At 36.5% G+C, this 19167-nt stretch overlaps 1 protein-coding gene across 1 annotated transcript in view; it reads left to right on the top strand.

Annotated features, from left to right (window-relative positions):
• LOC109260374 (guanylate cyclase soluble subunit alpha-2-like) overlaps positions 1-19167 on the top strand; it is a 106066-nt gene that overhangs the window by 55615 nt on the left and 31284 nt on the right. The window contains exon 2 of the mRNA XM_019438538.2: positions 11459-11613. Within this exon, the coding sequence (XP_019294083.2) occupies positions 11459-11613 (155 nt within the window). The remainder of the gene's footprint in view (positions 1-11458; positions 11614-19167) is intronic.

The following is a 19167-nucleotide window of genomic DNA, read 5'->3' as shown; positions in this document are numbered from 1 at the left end:
TCCTTGTTCCAGCCCCAGTGAATGTGGTTGTTCTCCCAGGTCCACTGAGGCCTTTGCCTTTGGGAAGTCACATAGCCTCTATTAGGTGTCCTCCCAGCAGGGGAACCGCCTTTCCCTATGTGGCCCGAAGACACCTGGACCCCACTCTGCTCCTGGGGATTAGCCCTTCCCACCAGAGCACTGCCAGTATTGAGCTGTGGAGTTTCAGACTCTGCACTCCCCCTGTTTATAGTCTTAATGGTATTTAAACCCTCTCCTTTCTCCTTTCTCCCTTTTTAGTTCAGTGCCTGCGGCTGTTTCCACTTTTCCACTTTCTCTATAGCTGCTTTTGGGGGGGGGTGCTTTTCCTGTACTCTCCCCCATCCCCATCTCTGTCCTCTCTGCACGCAAAAACAGCTCCCAGCCCTCCATGGCTGCTCTCTCCCCTAGTTCACCTCTCCATGCTGTGTACCTGCTGATTTCTGTGGTTCAGGTTGTGCAGATTGTTGTGTTATCTTCAAATAAGTTTTCTAGGTGTGCAGGATGGTTTAGTGTTGATCTGGCTGTCTTTCATGGATGCGAGATAAAAAAAAAAAAACAACCTTACATGCTCTTCTGCCATCTTGGCTCCTCCTGGTGCATTACTATTAAGTAAAATCTATAATTTATTCAGATTTCCTTAATTTTCTCCTGTCCTTTTTCCCCAAGATGCCATCAAGGATAGCAAATTGCATTTAATAGTCATGTCTCCTTAGGCTTATTTATGATGATGGTTGTTGTATTTGAATTTTATTGTAGGTGTTAGTTTGCAGAATATTTTTGAGAATTTTTCAGAAAATAATTTCCCTAGTTTTAGTCCTTTGATATTGCTGTATAACTAAGCAGATTTTATGGACGTTTGTAGAAATATAAATTATCATTGTGCATTTTCTTCTATAGTAATGAAAAAAAAAGAGTTGAGAAAGAAATACCAAGATGTTAGGATGCAGGGACCAGTTTGGCAGAAAGCATAAGAATTATGTTTTCATTTGGACTCTCATCCTTACAAGTTGCTTTCTTTAGTAGGCCATTTACCCTTTTGTTTCTGTATCTGTGGAATAAGGTCTGTGAACCTGGAAATTCCCCAGCCCTTGCACTATGAGAAAATTTAAAAAATATTTTCCTAGTACAAGTTAATAATCTAATGTTTCATGTTGGATATGAGCCAACACTTAGTATGTACCTAAGCTGGTACAGTATCTCTGCATTATAGATGGCAAGATGTTAGAGAAGTAATTTGTCCAGGGTCATTGAGCAAGTAAGTGATGGGTCAGATTCTGGTCTATGACAACTTCCAAAGAGACAACACTGCTTTCAGCATCCATAAGCCTACAGCGCCCTCCATCCCAGCCACCATGCTTGTCCTAGGTTTGCTCTAATGACCAACACTCCCAGATGAGTTTGTTTCTCTTGACAGTTCTACTGGTCCTAGCCATGTAGACTCTATAAAACACTATATATGAGCATGGGTTGCCACCCACCCAAAAACAGATGTGCTGAGGTTTCTGAAAGAAACTTCTGACTCTAACCAACTGAAATGCCTGAAGTCTGAGGGGTATTCACAGTTCTACACAATTTGCTAATATTTTAATTAAACATATATTCTTATTGTTTTCAAAAGTCTTCAACATACAGGAATGTTGTCTTCTGGGAGCAAGAGAGAATATTGTGTTTCCTTCTCAAAACTGAAAGGTGTTATGTATGTGTGAATGCATATGAAAGTATTTACACAGTGCTGGCTAAAACCATTTGCTGGGAAAGGGTCGGGCTGTTTAAACTACTTGGCTCTGGCAGAAACCAAAATGATGTCCTACACTTGGTGGTTCTCAACTTTGGATGCACGTTAGAAACCCTAGAGGGAGTTATAAGCCCCATGTCTCATTCCAGACTCATTAAATCAAAACCTCTGGAAGTGAGAACCAAAACAGCAATTCTAAATCTCCGCAGTTGGTTCTTACGTGTGGCCAAGAGTTCTACATTGTAACTCAAGAATTTAATTTTGTTACTTTACTTTCATTTGGGGGATAAACTTGTCCATGCTATCAATTCTTATAAAGAAAAAAAAAGATAATGGCTTATAAAAGTGGGTAATTATTAATGTTTAGTAATTAAACTCAACATTTTTTTTACTTACACATCTATCAAGTGCATTTTCTGAGATATAGAAATCTTTTGAGATGTAAAATAAACTAAATTTTCACTGAAGAAGTTCAGTTATCAACAGTAATCATGGACATCATAATATATGCTATTTTATCATAGAGGAACTTTATTTGTTTTAAGTACTTTATTTGTTTTAAGTAGTATCTAAGTGGAAGATCATATATTTTCAAATTTAATTTCAGTTTTTGTAAAGTAGTAATGTTAATATCTCAAATCTTGAAGGTGATATTTGTTGACCACATGTACTTTTCTTAAGAAATAAGGTTTCTACCTTCCCTTAATTTTGTAAGATTTCAGGTTCCTTGAAGGAAGTGAAGAGTCTTTCTGTCCTTCCTTTCTTCCACAATGCCTAGCAAGTGCTTGAGATTGAATTGTTACCTAATAACCTTTAGAAGGAAAGGAAGGGAAAGGAGCTGAAGGGAAGGAATGGGCAAGGGGCAAAGGAGTTCTCACATTTTGCATTTTACATTTCTTTTGAGGGATTTTCTGTTCTTTCAAATTGTGCATCTCCCAGATTATTATTAAAAGGGCTCAACTTTCAGGCTATTTCTGTTGAAAGGAAAGTTATTCTGTTGACTTTGGTGCTTGGTCTTGAGAATAAGTTACAAATACATAGATTAAAATATTAAAAATATAAAAAAATGAATATAAATTTTTTAGTTTAGATGGATTGATTTATAAATTGATGAATACACACTCCTTACTATTAGAATTCTTTGTAAATCCCTTTATGCCATTTCTACATATTTCAGCTTTTTTTAAATCACTTTTTTGAATCCACAATATTATAAAGATTCTTTTAGACTAGAAATTTGCTCCAGATTATCTCTTGTTAAGATTTGCATTTTGACAGATGATTTTCATCACTTAACAGAGAGAATTGGTCAGTAGCAATATTTTTTAGTGGTAGTCTCAAAACAGAAACTTTTAAGGGCTTTGAAGTTTTAGCAATTAACATACTTTGTCATTAAAAAAAAATGAGCCACTAATAAGGAATGCCTTTGTGATATCAGAAGGAGATTTCAACCTGTGCAATTAAACAATATAGATGTATTTAATAGAATGATTTGATAAATGTTATACATGTGATTTGTAAAGTAAGTATTCCCTTAGCATCATGGGTTACATAGCCAAAGACTGGATGTTTCTTGAGAAAAAGGTTTCTAGAGCACTGGGTGTTGTGTGGAAACCTGTTTGACAATAAATTTCATATTAAAAAAAAAAGAAAAAGGTTTCTAATTCTTTTCTGCATATCAGAATGAAAAATCAAATGCTCTTAGGAGATGGTATCAATCACCTTCTTAAATTAAAAAAAATTCTTAACTTTCATTTCTGCTATTAATCTTTAGTATAATGAGCAGTTCTGTATGTGTTTAAAGCATAGCACTTTGTTAATGATTTACCAGTGTCCGTATTTCTGGCACAAAATGCCGTGTTTTTCAACTGCTAAATTATATGCTGGTTATTCCTAAATACACGCATATTTAACTCAAGTAGGTCAACTGCCTTAAATCAGTTTCTTCCTTTCAAAAATAATTCTTAAAGTATTTTTTTCTGAATTTACAAAGGTAAATTTCAGATTCCACTTAGAGGCCTTAGTAATAATACTTCTACAAGTTCAGTCATATTTAAGTCTTTTATTAGCAGCGAATGTATTTAAATACATGGTTATCAGTGCCCTGTGAGAAGGTGACAGTGAAGCTGAACCATAGTGCCCTCCCCTTCCCCTGCAGTCTCTGATAACATTGCCAGTGGTACCCTTTGTAGGATTCCAGGCATGCCCTCCTAATCATCTTTTGTAAGGTCCTATCATTCCCCACCAAAACACCATAAACAAGATTGCCAACTCACTTTCTTCCCTAACTCTAAAGTACCAGTTATTTAAAATGTCACCATTTTATTTTATAAAAGTCACCATGTATCTTGTGTCTGAAATTATGTTACCATATCGGTGATGAGAACCATTTTTTTTTTGTCAAGAATTTTCTGTAAATTGAAATTTATCTATGAGTGGTACTTCTGTAATGTTTAGAGTAAACACAGACATTTTGCCAAAGTGGTATTTGTCCAGGCATATTACTTGAGACTATGACATTTTGACACCATCAGTTGGGGTCTGAGTCCCGTGATAGAAGGAAAAATGCCATGTATCTACAGAGATGATTTCTCCCTGCTTTCCTGCACATGGAGAAATTAGGAGAAATTGTAAAAACCTACAGAGGTTATATGAGTTGATTGTATTCTGCCTAAGAATCTTGAACTTTTAAAATCAAAATTTAAAACATTAAGTGATATTTTCTTGTCAGGGAAATATTGGTTATTAATAAAATAAGACAAAAATGTGAAAATCCATTTCATTTATTTCCTTTTATTAGTGAAAAATTTTATGATGAAACTTATGCATGTTAATACTGGTAGAAGAATGAAGTACTTGTTTTCTTCCCTGTTTCTTAACAATGTGAGCAATGGTTTTGGTCTCCTGGCTATTAAAACAGTTAATTAACTATTTTTAAAATAATTTTTAATGTTTGTTTATTTTTGAGAGAGACAGACAGCACAAGCGGGGGAGGGGCAGAGAGAGACACACACACAGAATCCGAAGCAGGCTTCATACTCTGAGCTGTCAGCACAGAACATGACCTAGGGCTCCAACTCATGAACCTGAGATAATGACCTGAGCTGAAGTCCGATGCTTAACCAACTGAGCCACCCAGGCGCCCCAATTAACTATTTTTAAAAGCTTAAAATCTTAATTACATAAATCTAAGAATGATACTTAAATACAAACACAATTACACAGATAACTGGCTCTTTCTACAGAAGTCTTTCTTCTTCTTCCTACTATAGACCTGCTGTTTTAATTTGGAAATTCTGTCTTGCTCCAGCGGGACTATTTCAACACAAATTGGTATTTGATTTTCATAACTTGCTAGCTCCTAACTCCTGTTAATCATGGTATCAGTCTGATTCGGACGTTCGGGAATTAGTCCATCTATTTACTGAACTATAAAGGGGTCCTTGCCACATAAACACCACCATGGGCGCCATGAGGTATGGGAAGGGAACTTGCACGAGTGCCCCCTGTGGGCTAATTGCTCTTTTTCATTGTGCTCCTCTGGACTTGAATTTATTTGTAAAATGAAGGGCTCAACTAATGAATCTGTGCTGCTCTCCCAACCCAAAGATTCCTTCTTGACGAAACCAGTTTTGGCTAACGGAGGTCTAACCCTATAAGCCTTCTATTTTTAGGCACCGTGGGAGAAATATTATCTTAAAATGCACTTGTTTATGTGCCTCAGCAGATGAATAATCAGTGAAGTATTAGGAGAATAACTGCATCTTTTGATGAGTGGGGACTCTGATGTTTTCCAGAGCTTTGCAGTCTTTCACACATTTCAGGTAGATAGAGGAGATTGGGTAACAGGTATCCTAACCTCAGGATGGATCCAAAAGTTACTGTGTTTTTCAATAAATCCCTAGGGTGAACACTATTTGTTTTCATAAATGTTCTCTGAAAAGTGAAGTCTAGTGTTACGCATCAAGGCTTTGGTCTGATTAAAGCATTTATTATTTCGTGTGTGTGCTGGTCTACTAAGTACCTATAGGGTGCCAGAAGCCTGTGTAGGGCAGATTCTGCACCGTTTCTCAGATTCTGCACCATTGCCACTTTGGACTGGAAAATTCTCTGTTGTGGGGAGGCTGTCCTAGGCATCTTTAGCTCAACTGAATAGATGAAAAGAATAGAAGCAGCTCCCCATCCCAGTTGTGAAAATAAAAAAAATGTCTCAAGACATTGTCAGATGTTCACTGAAGGGCACAAATGTCCCTAGTTAACAACCACTGGTTTAGTGCAAAATGACCTTCTTTAGTGAGGACATCCTGGGCAGATGGATGCCAATGTTTCTGAGTGGTTAAATTATTTAAATGATGTTAAATCTTGCTGAAAGGAATCTAAATTCATCATTGAGAGTTGAATGTATCTATTTTGTCTAACTGCTCGATGTTCCTGACATATTCTGAGTGAGGCAATCATTCCCTTCTTTACATAGGAAACACTTCTTGCTATCCTTCCCAATTTTTGGGAAATCTCAGTAAGTTGTCAAAAGAAATGCAGAAGATGGGTGCCTGAGTGGCTCAGATGGTTAAGCATCTGACTTTAGCTCAGGTCATGATTTCATGAGTTCAAGCCCTGCATCAGGATTCAGTGCTGACAGTACAGAGCTTGCTTGGGATTCTTTCTCTCTTTCTCTCTCAAAATAAATAAACAAACTTAAAAAAAAAGAAATGAAAAGAGAGTCTGATGATTCAGTTTATAATTTGTCAATAGTATCTCCTTCCAAAATTAAATAACTCTCTGAGTTTTGTTTCATTGTATGATAGACACAATGACAGCAAATTTGTGCTATTTGTGTGGTTATTGATATTTTTGTGCATGTTTGGTGATATTTTGTGCAGGATGTTTTGTGCCCTCTAAGAGAAATCATTTGTTTAAATGACCATTTCTCCATCCATCCCGCCCAAGGATATCAGGGTTTTTACTGCTAGCATTTTTTAGGTTATAATAATTCTAATTCTGATAACTTCATTTAAAAAACCCTCAGGTCTTTTGACAGGAGGCAGCAGTAGAACTATACAAGCCTTCTGTGTAGTGTGTTGTGGGTATAGAGTCTTTTTCTCAAACAAAACACACAGAGTAAAGAGGCTGTGAGATGTATCTTGCCTCCTGCATAAAAAGATCAATACAGTGATCACAGGTCCAAACTGACAATCTTAGCATCTGAGGTGTTTTTTAGGCAAGCCTTCATTACACAAAGTAATTTAATATAAATAGGCCTCATAAAAGCAAACCCAAGGAAGTATAATAATATTGCAAAATGCTTTCTAACCTGAGAGAAGGTGCTTTATAATTATCTTGTTTAAAAGGACTATTGCCATTCAGCAGTTTTCTTTCTCTTTCTCTTTTTCTTTTTTTTTTCTTTTCTCTTTCTTTCTTCTTCTTCTTCTTCTTTCTTCTTTCTTCTTTCTTCTTTCTTCTTTCTTCTTCTTCTTCTTCTTCTTTCTTCTTCTTTCTTCTTCTTTACCTTTTTAAATCCAAATAGATAATCGCTCATCAGAACCAGGCCTATGGGGCACCTGGGTAGGGTAGTTCAGTTCGTTAAGCATCTGACTCTTGATTTTGGTTCAGGTCATGATCTCATGGTTGGTGAGATGGAGCCCCATGTCAGACTCCATGCTGACAGCACAGAGCCTGCTTGGGATTCTCTCTCTTCTTCTTCCTCTGCCCCTCCCCTACTTGTGTGAGCACCTTTCTCTGTCTCTCAAAAAAAAAAAAAAAAGAAAAAATATGCATACATTTTTCTGACAGGTTTCTTAAAAAAAAAAAGTATGGGGCACCTGGGTGCCTTAATCGGTTAAGTGTCTGACTTTGGCTCAGGTCATGGTCTTGCCATCGGTGAGTTTCAGACCCACATTGGGCTCTGTGCTGACAACTCATAGCCTGGAACCTGCTTCAGATTCTGTCTCCTTCTGTCTCTGCCCTTCCCCACTCATGCTCTGTCTCTGTCTCTGTCTCTATCTCTCAGAAATGAACAAACGTTGACAATTTTTTTAAAAGTACTATCTCTGCTTCCACTTCAAATGGAATAACAGACTGGATTCATACTTCTACCTTAAACAATTAAAAATCCAGAAGAAAAAGTACAATAGAACAGTTTTTATGACACTGGCCACTAGGCAATAGAAAACAGTGATCCCTGAGAGATAGGAAACAAATAAGATGAATCATAGGATTTCCCTGGTATGTTGCTTTGGGAATATCCAGACTGTGGTGCAAGGAGAAGCAAACCAGGAGGCACTGAACAAATTCCTGTAGTCAGAGAGGTGGAGCTCAATCTGGGGAGACCAAGGAAGCTGGAGGTCACAGACAGGGAACCAGTAAGGAGAGAGTTGCACAAAGACCACCAACATTCTTCCAAGGAGCCACCTATGTGTTCTGCACAACATTGATTATTGTTTCTATGTGAGAAGATTCCCTTGTCTCAATAGGGAAAAACACCTGGAAGGACTAGAGGAAAAAGTTCCTGGCACTCACAAAGGACCTGGAAAAAATTGCCTGTTCCCATCAGGAAGACCTGAGAACCTCATAAATCATGGGCACTGGGTGCAGTACTCTGGGTGTTCTTGCCTCAGTAGTGGAGAATAATTAGCCCTACATGAAATACTGCTCAAGACTTGCCTAACAAATCCTAAAAAGCAAGACTTGAAAAGACCAAATTGTTTCCAAGGAACTTGACTACATCCATAGACAGAACTCAAGAATATGTACAAGGATCTAAAAAATATCCCCACTCAACAAAGTCAAATTTGTGATACTGAACATTCAACCAAAAATTACTAGCTTGCAGCAAAGCTGAAAAATATTACCCATAATGATGAAAAAGACCAATCAAAACTGAAATAGACTAATAGATGTATTAGCAGACAAGAGTTTTAAAATAGTTATTTTAACTAAATTCCATATGTTGAAAAGTTAATTTGATGCCTGAAAAAGAAAAATCCCAAATTGAACTTCTAGAGAGGAAAATCACAATGTCTGAGATTAAACATGCAGTGGATGGGGTTAGCAAAAGATTACACATTACAAAAGAAAAGATTAATAAATCTGAAGAAGTTATAATAGAAGTTACCCAAAATAAACAGAAAAAGTAATTTAAATGATTAAATTTTCTGTCTTCCATGGAAATACTTCAAGTATCCCAATATGCATGTAATTGGAGTTTCTGGGATAGAGGGGTGGATATAAAAAATATCTGAATAAGAAATAGCTGAAATTCTTCCTAATCTGAAGAAAACTACAAACTCACAGATCCAAGAAACTCAACAAATCCCAAACACAAGAAACATGAAGAAAACAACATCAAGGAAAATCATAACTAAATTCTGCAGGGGGTGCCTGGGTGGCTTACTTGGTTATGCACCTGACTTTGGCTCAGGTCATGATCTCACAGTTCATGAGTTTGAGCCCCACATCGGATGAGCTTGAGCCCTGCTTCAGGTGAGCTCAGGCTCCATACTCTCTGTCCCTCTCTCTCTCCCTCTCATTCTGCACATTGTGGGATTTTCTCTCTCTGCCCCTCACTCGTGCAGTCTCTATTTCTCTCAAAAATAAATAAGTTTATTAATTAAAAAAAATATTTAAATAAATTTTTCAAAACTAGAAAAAGACAGAAAAAGATCTAGTACATATGAAGGAATTAATATAAGCACGACAGCAGTGTTCTCATAGGAAACAATATACAGGAGGAGATGGTGGAACAACATCACTAAAGCACTAAAAGAAAAAACTGTCAACCTAGAATTCCATACTCAACAAAAATATCTGTCAGATAGGGAGGCAAAATAAAAACGTTTTCAAACATACAAAAGCTGAAAGAATTCATCATCAGTAGACCTAGAGTTCAAAACATGTTTGAAGAAATCTTTTAGGCAGAAGGAAACTGATAGCAAGTGTAAGTCCAGATCTACCCAGAGGAATGAAGAGCACCTTAAATGGTAACATCATGACCCTTCCCTTGAACTTGCACTATCTATCTTGCCCCATCATGACTTGGAACATGAAAGTGCTCCTGACTCAGCTTCAGGTTTTCCAACAAGGAATATATGACGAGGCATAAGGAGGAACACAATGATAAGACCTGTCCCTGACCAAACAGAGCTTCCTGACAATCTGGACCACTCACCTGGGAACTATTACTAAGAGACTAATAAAAGTATACTTTTTAGGATTTATGTATTTTAGAGTATTACTTACTGCACATTGACCTCTATCTTAATTAAAACAATTATTTTTAAAGCTGTAAAGTGCCCTTTACATTAAGATATTTAATCTAATTGGAAATTTTTTTCAATATGAAGACACAGTTGATGTGTAGCATCCTAATGGAAATGCTGTCTTTTTTTCACTAATCTGAAATGCCAACTCTATTATATATCAATCACCTGTATATACATGGAAGTCTTCCTTGACTTCCTCTTCTGTTAGTCTGTTTATATATATACTGGTGTATGTTCACACTAATAGGGAAAATTTTTATTCTTTATAAAGTTATTTATAAATATAAAATTATTCTTTATAAATATATATAAATATAAAAAAATAAAGAAAAATCTTTATTCTTTCACCAGTGTTGGATTTCAAAATAAATGTTAGAATCACTTTTTAAAAATTAGATGAAAGGTTATTAAGAGATGCAGCTACATCACAGTGATTTCAGCCTGTCTTACCAATAGTTGATGTATGCAGGAGTCTCCAGTTCTCTGACAAAGGTTAGTCTCAGAATGACTTTTTGTCCTCACAACTATAGGGACAGAAGGAGACATGGTAGTGAAGGAGTGACACTTTACTTACATAGTAGCTCCTAGGGGTCAGATTGCTTCCCTCTCTTCCACATTCCCCTGGGACTAAGGATCCCATTCCCCACTTGGTCAACATTAGCTTCAGCTATTTTGGTGTAGACCATGTACATGCAACTTCATTGCTGTAATCACACTGAAGTTTATATTGACTTCACATTGAGGACTCCTCCAAGGCATGGGACAGACTAACAGTTATCAGATTCACAGAGTATAAAATATACAGCCCTTAATTTATTTTTCAGGGTTTTCAATAGATACTTCTTGACTGGCGCAAGGGTTAAATTCTCTATAACTCCATTTTGATACAATGTTGAAGAGTTTTGACAACTTATTCAACATTTATCACTTACTATTGAGGGCCTACTTTGCTCTAGGTATAATATTAAGTACTGAATATTCAGCAATAAGAAAAAAGATATGGATACTTCTCTCCTAGGACAACCCAACATTTAACCAAAATAAACAGAAATATACATATTTAATTTATAATTGTGCTTAATTTTATGAAGGAAAAAATAGGGTTGTATGTGAGAGTAAATGGAGGGCAAATAAGTTTTTTATGTGTTAGAACATGTGTACAAATGAAAGGTGATCTGACCTGTAGTATAACCAGATTTCTGTAGCTAATTAAATACAATTTTTTCCTATAATTTCTTATTTATTCCATAGTATTCATGTTCACTGCCACTATAATGTTCCAGATATCAGGCTCACAAAGATGACCAAGACCAACTTTCTGTCTTTGAGGAGATCCTAGTTCGGTGGTTTACATAATTAGCAGTAGTACCCCTCCTTAAAAGAATTGCATACCAAAAGAAAAACATAAATATATCCTTTTCATTTTTCTTTCTTTTTCTTTTAGATGAGGATAGGCATTCACTCAGGTTCTGTGCTCGCTAGAGTTGTTGGGGTAAGAATGCCACGATATTGCCTGTTTGGAAATAATGTCACTCTGGCCAGCAAGTTCGAATCAGGAAGTCACCCTCGGCGCATCAACGTCAGCCCTACCACTTACCAGTAAGTGTTCTCTGGCCTCCACCCCCTCCTGTCGTTGACATTGCCTTGAGCCGATATCCCGTCATTTGTGAGACCCTGTATTTTTTGTGTTTGATCCTTTCATTCTCTGAGGTAATATTAATAGATGCACCCAGTCTGAAAGATAGCAACTGTGACACAAACGTTTATTTGCATCATGAGCAAGTGCATGAAGAGCCTGACTTGGCTGAGAGGAAACACAGGTTTGTCATTTCCCACAGTCATTGTCCTTCTGACAAGAGAACAAATGTTAAGTGGCTGCATCACACAAGAAGTCTTCACATTTCCAAAATGTTCCTCAGTATTTATAAAGCCAAAGGAATGAGATAGAAAAGACATTTTGTCTACATTTATTCTTTGGAATAATTAAGATAAAAACTCTCTAAAGATAAATATATACTGGGCACAGAGTGAAACTGCAAACTCTATTTATTCTTAAAGGTCATATTTGTTAACTCGATACATACAGCTGACAGCTGAACGTATCTGTATTTTGTGCCTGGTAGATGTCCCCTCACCCACTAGATACTAAACTCCACAGGGACAGGGATGATCTCTGCTTCAGCTCATCATTATCTTCCCAGAACTTACAAAATATTTTTGGCACATAATCTCTGTATAAATATTTATTGAATTATTGAAAAATGCATTGATAGGGTGGACTTCTCTAGAAGAAGAAAACATGACTATCTCCTACATGTTAGACTTTGGCTTTACACTAGGCATCTGTGTGCAAACTAATTTAGTGCCATGATTTGGATAACTAAGAAATTGTATTGTAAAACTGTAGAGTGGAAATAGTGGCCATTGATTCTTTTATTATTTATTGTTTACTGAAGTATAATTAATATACTTCAGTTTCAAGTGTGTAACATATTGCTTTGACAATTCTATACATTCCTCACTGTTCACATGATAAGTGTAGTCAACATAAGTCATCATAAAATGTTTTTATACTATTATTGACTATATTCCCTCTGCTGTAGTTTTCATCCCTGTGACTTATTTATTTCACATTGGAAGTTTTATCCTTCTTAATCCTCTTTATTTTACCCATTCCCCCGCCCACCTTCCTTCTGGCAACTACCAGTGGTCTCTGTATTTAAACATCAGTTTGTCTCTTTTCTTTGTTTGTTTGCTTTTTAGATTCCACATACAAGTGAAATCCTATGGTATTTGTCCTTCCCTGTCTGACTTGTTTCATTTAGTGTCATACACTCTAGGTCCATTAATGTTATTGCAAATGGCAAAAGCACATTGTTTTTTAATGGCTGAATAATATTCCACTGTATATGTATACCACATACTTATCCATTCATCGCTTGATGGACACTTTAGGTTGCTTCCATATCTTAGCTCTTGTAAATAATGCTGCAGTAAACATAGGGGTGCATGTCTTTTTGAATTAGTCTTTTCTTTTTCTTTGGGTAAATACCCAGTAGTGGAATTACTGCATCATATGGTACTTCTGTTTTTAATATTTTTAGGAAACTCCACAGTATCTTCGAGTGGCTGCACTGTTTTACATTCCCACCAGCAGTGCACAAGGGTTCCCTTTTCTCCACATCTTTTCCAACATGTGTTTTTTCTTGTCGTTTTGATACTAGCCATTTTGACTAGTGTGAAGTGATGTCTCATTATTTGTTTTGTTGTTGTTTGGGGGGGGGGTGTTGGTTTTTGTTGTTGTTGTCTTTTTCCTGATTATTAGTGATGTTGAGCATCTTTGCATGTATCTGTTGGCCATCTGCATGTCTATTCAGATCCTCTGCCCATTTTTAATCAGATTGTTATTTGATGTTGAGTTGTATAAGTTCTTTATCTATTTTGGATATTAACCCTTTATCAGATAGATCATTTGCAAATACTTTATTCTATTCAGTAAGTTGCCTTTGCCTTTTTATTTTGCTTTCATTTTGCCACTTCATTGTTTCCTTTGCTGTACAAAAGCTTTTTATTTTGGTGTAGTCAAAGTTTATTTTCACTTTTGTTTTCCTTGCTTCAGGAGACATACTTAGAGAAACATTGCTAAGGCTGATGTCAAAGAGATTACTGCCTATGTTTTCTTCTAGGAGTTTTATGGTTTCAGTTCTCATATGTAGGCCTTTAATCCATTTTGAGATTACTTTTGTATATGGTGTAAGAAATTGTCCAATTTCATCCTTTTGCATGTAGCTACCAGATTCCTCAAAAACATTTTTTGAAAATACTGTCTTTTCCCCATTATATATTCTTGCTCCTCTATTGTAGATTAATCAACCGCATATGAGTAGGCTTATTTCTGGGCTCTTTATCCTGTTCCATTGATCTATGTGTCTCTTTTGATGCCAGTACATCCTGTTTTTATTACTATTGGTCTGCAATGTATCTTGAAATCTGAGATTGTGATACCTCTAGTTTTGTTCTCTCTCAAGATGGCGTTGGCTATTTGAGAACTTTTGTGGTTCTTTAAAAATTTTATTTGTTCTAGTTCTGTGATAAATGCTGTTGATATTTAGAAAGAGATTGCATTTAATCTATATATTGCTTTGGGTAATATGGACATTTTAGCAACACTAATTCTTCAAATCCATGAGCATGTTATACTTTTACATTTGTTGTTTCATCTTCAATTTCTTTCATCAATGTTTTATAGTTTTCAGAGATTAGGTCTTTCACCTCCTTGATTAATTTTATTCCTAGGTATTGTATCCTTTTGGTGCAACTCTAAGTTCGATTGTGTCCTTAAATTTTCTTTCAGCTACTCTTGCATTTCTCTACAGAAATGCAACACATACTTTATATTGATTTTGTATCCTGCAACTTGACTGAATTCATTTATCACTTGTAATAGTTTTTTGGTGGTGCCTTTAGGGTTTTCTATATATAGCAACATGTCATCTATAAAGAGACAGTTTTATTGCTTCCTTAGCAATTTGGAAGCTTTTCATTTCTTTTTGTTGTCTTATTACGATGGCTGACTTCCAGAACTCCAGTGTATGAAAGTGGGAGGAGTGGAACCCTTATTTTTTCCTGATGTTAGAGGAAAGTCTCCCAGTTTTTCACCACTGAATATGATGTTAGCTATGGATTTGCTGTGTACAGTCTTTATTATGTTGAGATACTTCACTGAGTTTTTATCAGAAAAGGATGTTGAAAATATCAAATGTTGTATCTGCATATCTTTACATATGGTTTTTACTCTTTCTCTTGTTAATGTGATTTGTCACACTGATTGACTTGCACATACTGAAACACCCTTACATCCCTAGAATAAAGCCCACTTGATCATGGTCACTGATCATTTTAATATATTGTTGAATTAGGCTTGCCAATCTTTTGAGGATTTTTACAGCTACGTTCATCATATATGTTGGCCTGTAGTTAGTTGTTTGTTTGTTTTGCACTTCTGCAATTGTTGTTGTTAGCTTTTTGGTCTGGTTTTGGTATCACAGTAATACTAGCCTTGTATGATGGATTAGGAAGTTGGTTGATTACTGAGTCAATTTCATTACTAGTAATTACTCAGTTCACATTTTCTATTTCTTCCTGATACAGTTTTGGAAGATTATATGTTTCTGTAATTTATCCATTTGAGTAAATTGTCCACTATGTTGGCATATCATTTTTCATAATATGCTCTTATCCTTTGTATTTCTCTGGTGTCAGTTGCTATTTCTTCTCCTTCATTTATGATTTTATTTGAAACCTCTCTCATTTTTTCTTGATGAATTTGGCTAAAGTGTTACCAATTTTATTTTTTTAGAAAACTGACTCTTGCTTTCATTGATCTTTTCCATTATTCTTTTAGTCTCCATTTTGTTATTTTCTGCTCTGGTGTTTATTATTTCTTCTTCTAACCTTGGGTTTGTTTGTCCTTTCTTTTCTTCTTAGTTTCTTTAGGTGTAAGGTTAGGTTATTTGAAAATTTTCTTATTTCTTGAAGTAGGCCTGATTACTATAAAATTCCCTCTTACTGATTTTGCTGTATGCCAAAGATGTTGGACTATTGCGTTTTCATTTTCATTTGTCTCCAGGTGTTTGTTGATTTCTTCTTTGATTTCTTGGTTGACACTTTCATTGTTGAGTAGCATTTTGCTTATCCTCCACCACATGTTGGTGTGCTTCTTCCAGATTTTTTTCTTATAATTGATTTCTAGTATCATATTGTTGTGGTTGGAAAACATACTTGATATGAGCTCAATATTTTTATATTTACTGAGACTTACTTTATGGCCTATCTGTTGTATCCTGGAGAGTCCATGTGCACCTAAAAAGAATTTGTATTCTGCTCTTGGGGGATGGAATGTTCTGTATATTTGTCAGCTTCATCTGATATAATGTGTGTTTCAAAGCCACTCTTGTTGATATTATATCTGGATGATCTATCCATTGATGTAAGTGGGGTGTTAAAGCCCTCTACTACTATTGTATTACTGTCAGTTTTTGCTTATATCTGTTAATATTTGCTTTATGTATTTTGGTGTTTCTATGTTGTGTGCATAGATATTTACAATTGTTATATCCTCTTGATGTATTGTTCTATTTATCATTATATAGTGCGCTTCATTGTCTCTTGCTACACTGTTTGTTTTAAAGCCTATTTTGATATGAGAATTGCTATACTGGCCTTTGTGCACTTTCATTTGCATAGTGTATGTTTTTTTTTTATCTCTTCACCTTTAGTCTGTATGTGTTTCCAGGTTTGAAGTGAGATAGTTGTAGGCTGCATATAGATGGGTCTTGTTTTCTAATCCATTCAGTAATCCTATATGTTTTGATTGGAGTATGAAAACCATTTACATTTAAAGTAGTGATTAGTAGGTATATACTTATTTTCTGTTTTTTTTTTTTTGTTTTTTTTTTTTTTTATAGTTCTTCTCTGTTTCTTCTATGGATCTTTTCCCTTGTGGTTTGATGGCTTTGCTTAGTGTTATGCTTGACTTTCTATTTTTTTGTGTATAACTATTATAGGTTTTTGATCTGTTGTTACCATTGTGTTCATATATAACTTCTTTTTTGAATCTTTTTTAACGTTTATTTTTGAGACAGAGAAAGAGAGTGCAAGTGGGGGAGGGGCAGAGAGAGAGGGAGACCCAGAATCTAAGACAGGCCCCAGGCTCTGAGCTGTCAGCACAGAGCCTGACAGAAGGCTCAAACCCATGAACTATGAGATCATGACCTGAGCCGAAGTCAGATGTTTAACCAACTGAGCCACCCAGGCACTGCTGTGTTCATTATAACTTCTTAAGTATCTAGCAGTCTAAATTAAGTTGATAGTTTCTTAAGTTCAAACACATTGTAAGCACTAAATTTTTACTCACCCTCCATGTTTTATGTATATGATGTCACATTTTACATCTTTTCGTTTTGTGTATTTGGCTAATTTTTGTAGATACAATTGATTTTTACCACTTTTGTGTTTTAACCTCCATACTGACTTTATTAAGTGATTAATCTATTATTTTACCATATGTTTGCTTTACCTGTGAAAATTTTCCCTTTCGTAATTTTCTTATTTCTAATTATATCCTTTCCTTTACATTTAAGGAATTCTCTTTAGAACTTTACATAAGGCTGGTTTAAAGGTGATGAATCCTTTCACTTTTGTTTGGGAAACTATCTTTCCTTCTGTTCTGAATGATAGCCTTGCTGGATCAAGTATTCTTAGTGTAGTTTTGTTTTGTTTCTTTTCTTTTAGCACTTTGAGTATATAATGCCACTCGGTTCTGGCCTGCAAAGTTTCTGCTGACAAGTCAGCTGATGGCCTTATGGAATTTCACTTGTATAGAACCTTTTTTTTTTTTTATTGCATCTGTTAAGATTTTCTCTTTATCATTACTTATTACTCTTTTAATCATTATTTGTCATTTTGTGGGCCTCCTGGGATCTTTCTGCTTCCTGGACCTGGATGTCTGTTTCCTTCGCCAGGTTCAGGAAGTTTTCAGCTATTATTTCTTCTAAGAAGTTTTTTTTTTTTCCTTCTTTATCTCTTCTCCTTCTGAGATCCCTATACCATGAATGTTATTACACTTGATGTTGTTGAGTTCCCTTAACCTTTTCTCATTTATTGTTATTTCTTTTTCTTTTTGCTGTTCAGCTTGGATGCTTCCCATTACATTGTCTTACAGTTTGCTGATCCATTTTTCTGCATCCTCTCGTCTGCTATTGATTCTCTGTAGTATATTTTTTATTTTATTAATTGAATTCCTTATCTCTGAGAGGTTATTTTTTCTATTTTCTTCTTGTTGAAATTCTCACTTATTTCATCCACTCTTTTCCAAAATCCACTGAATATCTTTATGACCATTGCTTTGAATTCTTTATCAGGCATATTGCTTATCTCTGTTTCATCTAGTTTTTTTCAGTGGTAGTATCTTGTTCTTTCATCTGGTACCTATTCCTTCATCTCATTTTGCATGACTCTTTTGTGTTTGTTTCTATGTATTATGTCAGCAGTGTCTCCTGGTCTTTAAAGTAGCGGCCTTGTGTAGAAGAGGGCATGTGGTGTCCTATAGTAATGTCCCCCTGGTCACCAGAACCATTTGCTCCAGGAATGTCCCCTCTGTGGGCTGCATGCACGTCCCATTTTGGCTGAGCCATGATTGTCTCTATCCAGGCCTGTTGCAAGACTAGCTTTGCCTGCTGTTGGTGTACTATTGGGTGGTGAATGTGGTGGGGGTTGGGGGGTGGTTAGTTTCCTCAAAGTTGAGAGGCCCGAGGCTGCTGTGGGCTCATTGGTGGGCAGGGTTAGAAGTCCAGCTGACTGTCTGCAGCTGGGATTTTTGCCAGAACTGCAGGTACATCAAAGGGCAGGGCTTTCTCCCTGCAAGTCTCAGAGACTGTTATTGGTGAATGGGGCCAGTGGTCTACAGTTAGCATCTCTGCCACAGCTACTGGAACACTGAATGGCAGGGCTTACTCCCCCAGCAGACAGCTAAGAGGCCAGGATGCTGGAACTGAGGGCACTGGGGTGTGTGGTTACCTTATCCCTTCCCCAGGGCAGGAGTCACTTTGGAGTGGTACTTGTCCCTGCTGGAGCTGCTTACAGGGTGTTGCAATGCAGGAGCTGCTTTGGAGTGATGTCTGCTAAGTTGAGTGGGTTGGATCAGTGTAGCTGGAAAGGAATGTGAAAGCTGGGTGCACAGGGCTAGCAAGGTAGATGGAGAGTGTTATCATTGGCTCCTGCAAGTTTCCAGCTACCTAGGCTGGGGGAGGAGAAGAAAAATGATGCCCACCAGCACTCTTCTTCCTCAAGAAATCTCTTGAAGATCTCTGCCCCTCCAGAACACATTCCAAGATTAGTAAATAAATCTCCTTCACATATATCCAAGCTCTTTTAAACTGTTGCTTCTGTGGTGTTTCTCAGGGTTGAGTTACTACGCTGAGTTTCCTACTGCCCTCTATGCTTGTGACATACCTTCCATTGATAGTCTCACTGGAAGTCTGGTTCCCAACTGTAGCTCCACCGCTCCTACCCTTTTCATTCCTCTCGGGGATTAGTTGTGGAGGGTCAGCCAGTCTTCAGGCTGTTTCCAGAGTCAGTTGTGCAGACGTAGCC

The sequence above is a fragment of the Panthera pardus genome, unplaced genomic scaffold (assembly GCF_024362965.1).
Source record: "Panthera pardus isolate Hobbes unplaced genomic scaffold, ASM2436296v1 HiC_scaffold_12, whole genome shotgun sequence".
NCBI classification, from domain to species: Eukaryota; Metazoa; Chordata; class Mammalia; order Carnivora; family Felidae; genus Panthera; species Panthera pardus.
Note: the sequence above shows the minus strand (reverse complement) of the source record. Positions and strands in the feature narration are given on the sequence as shown.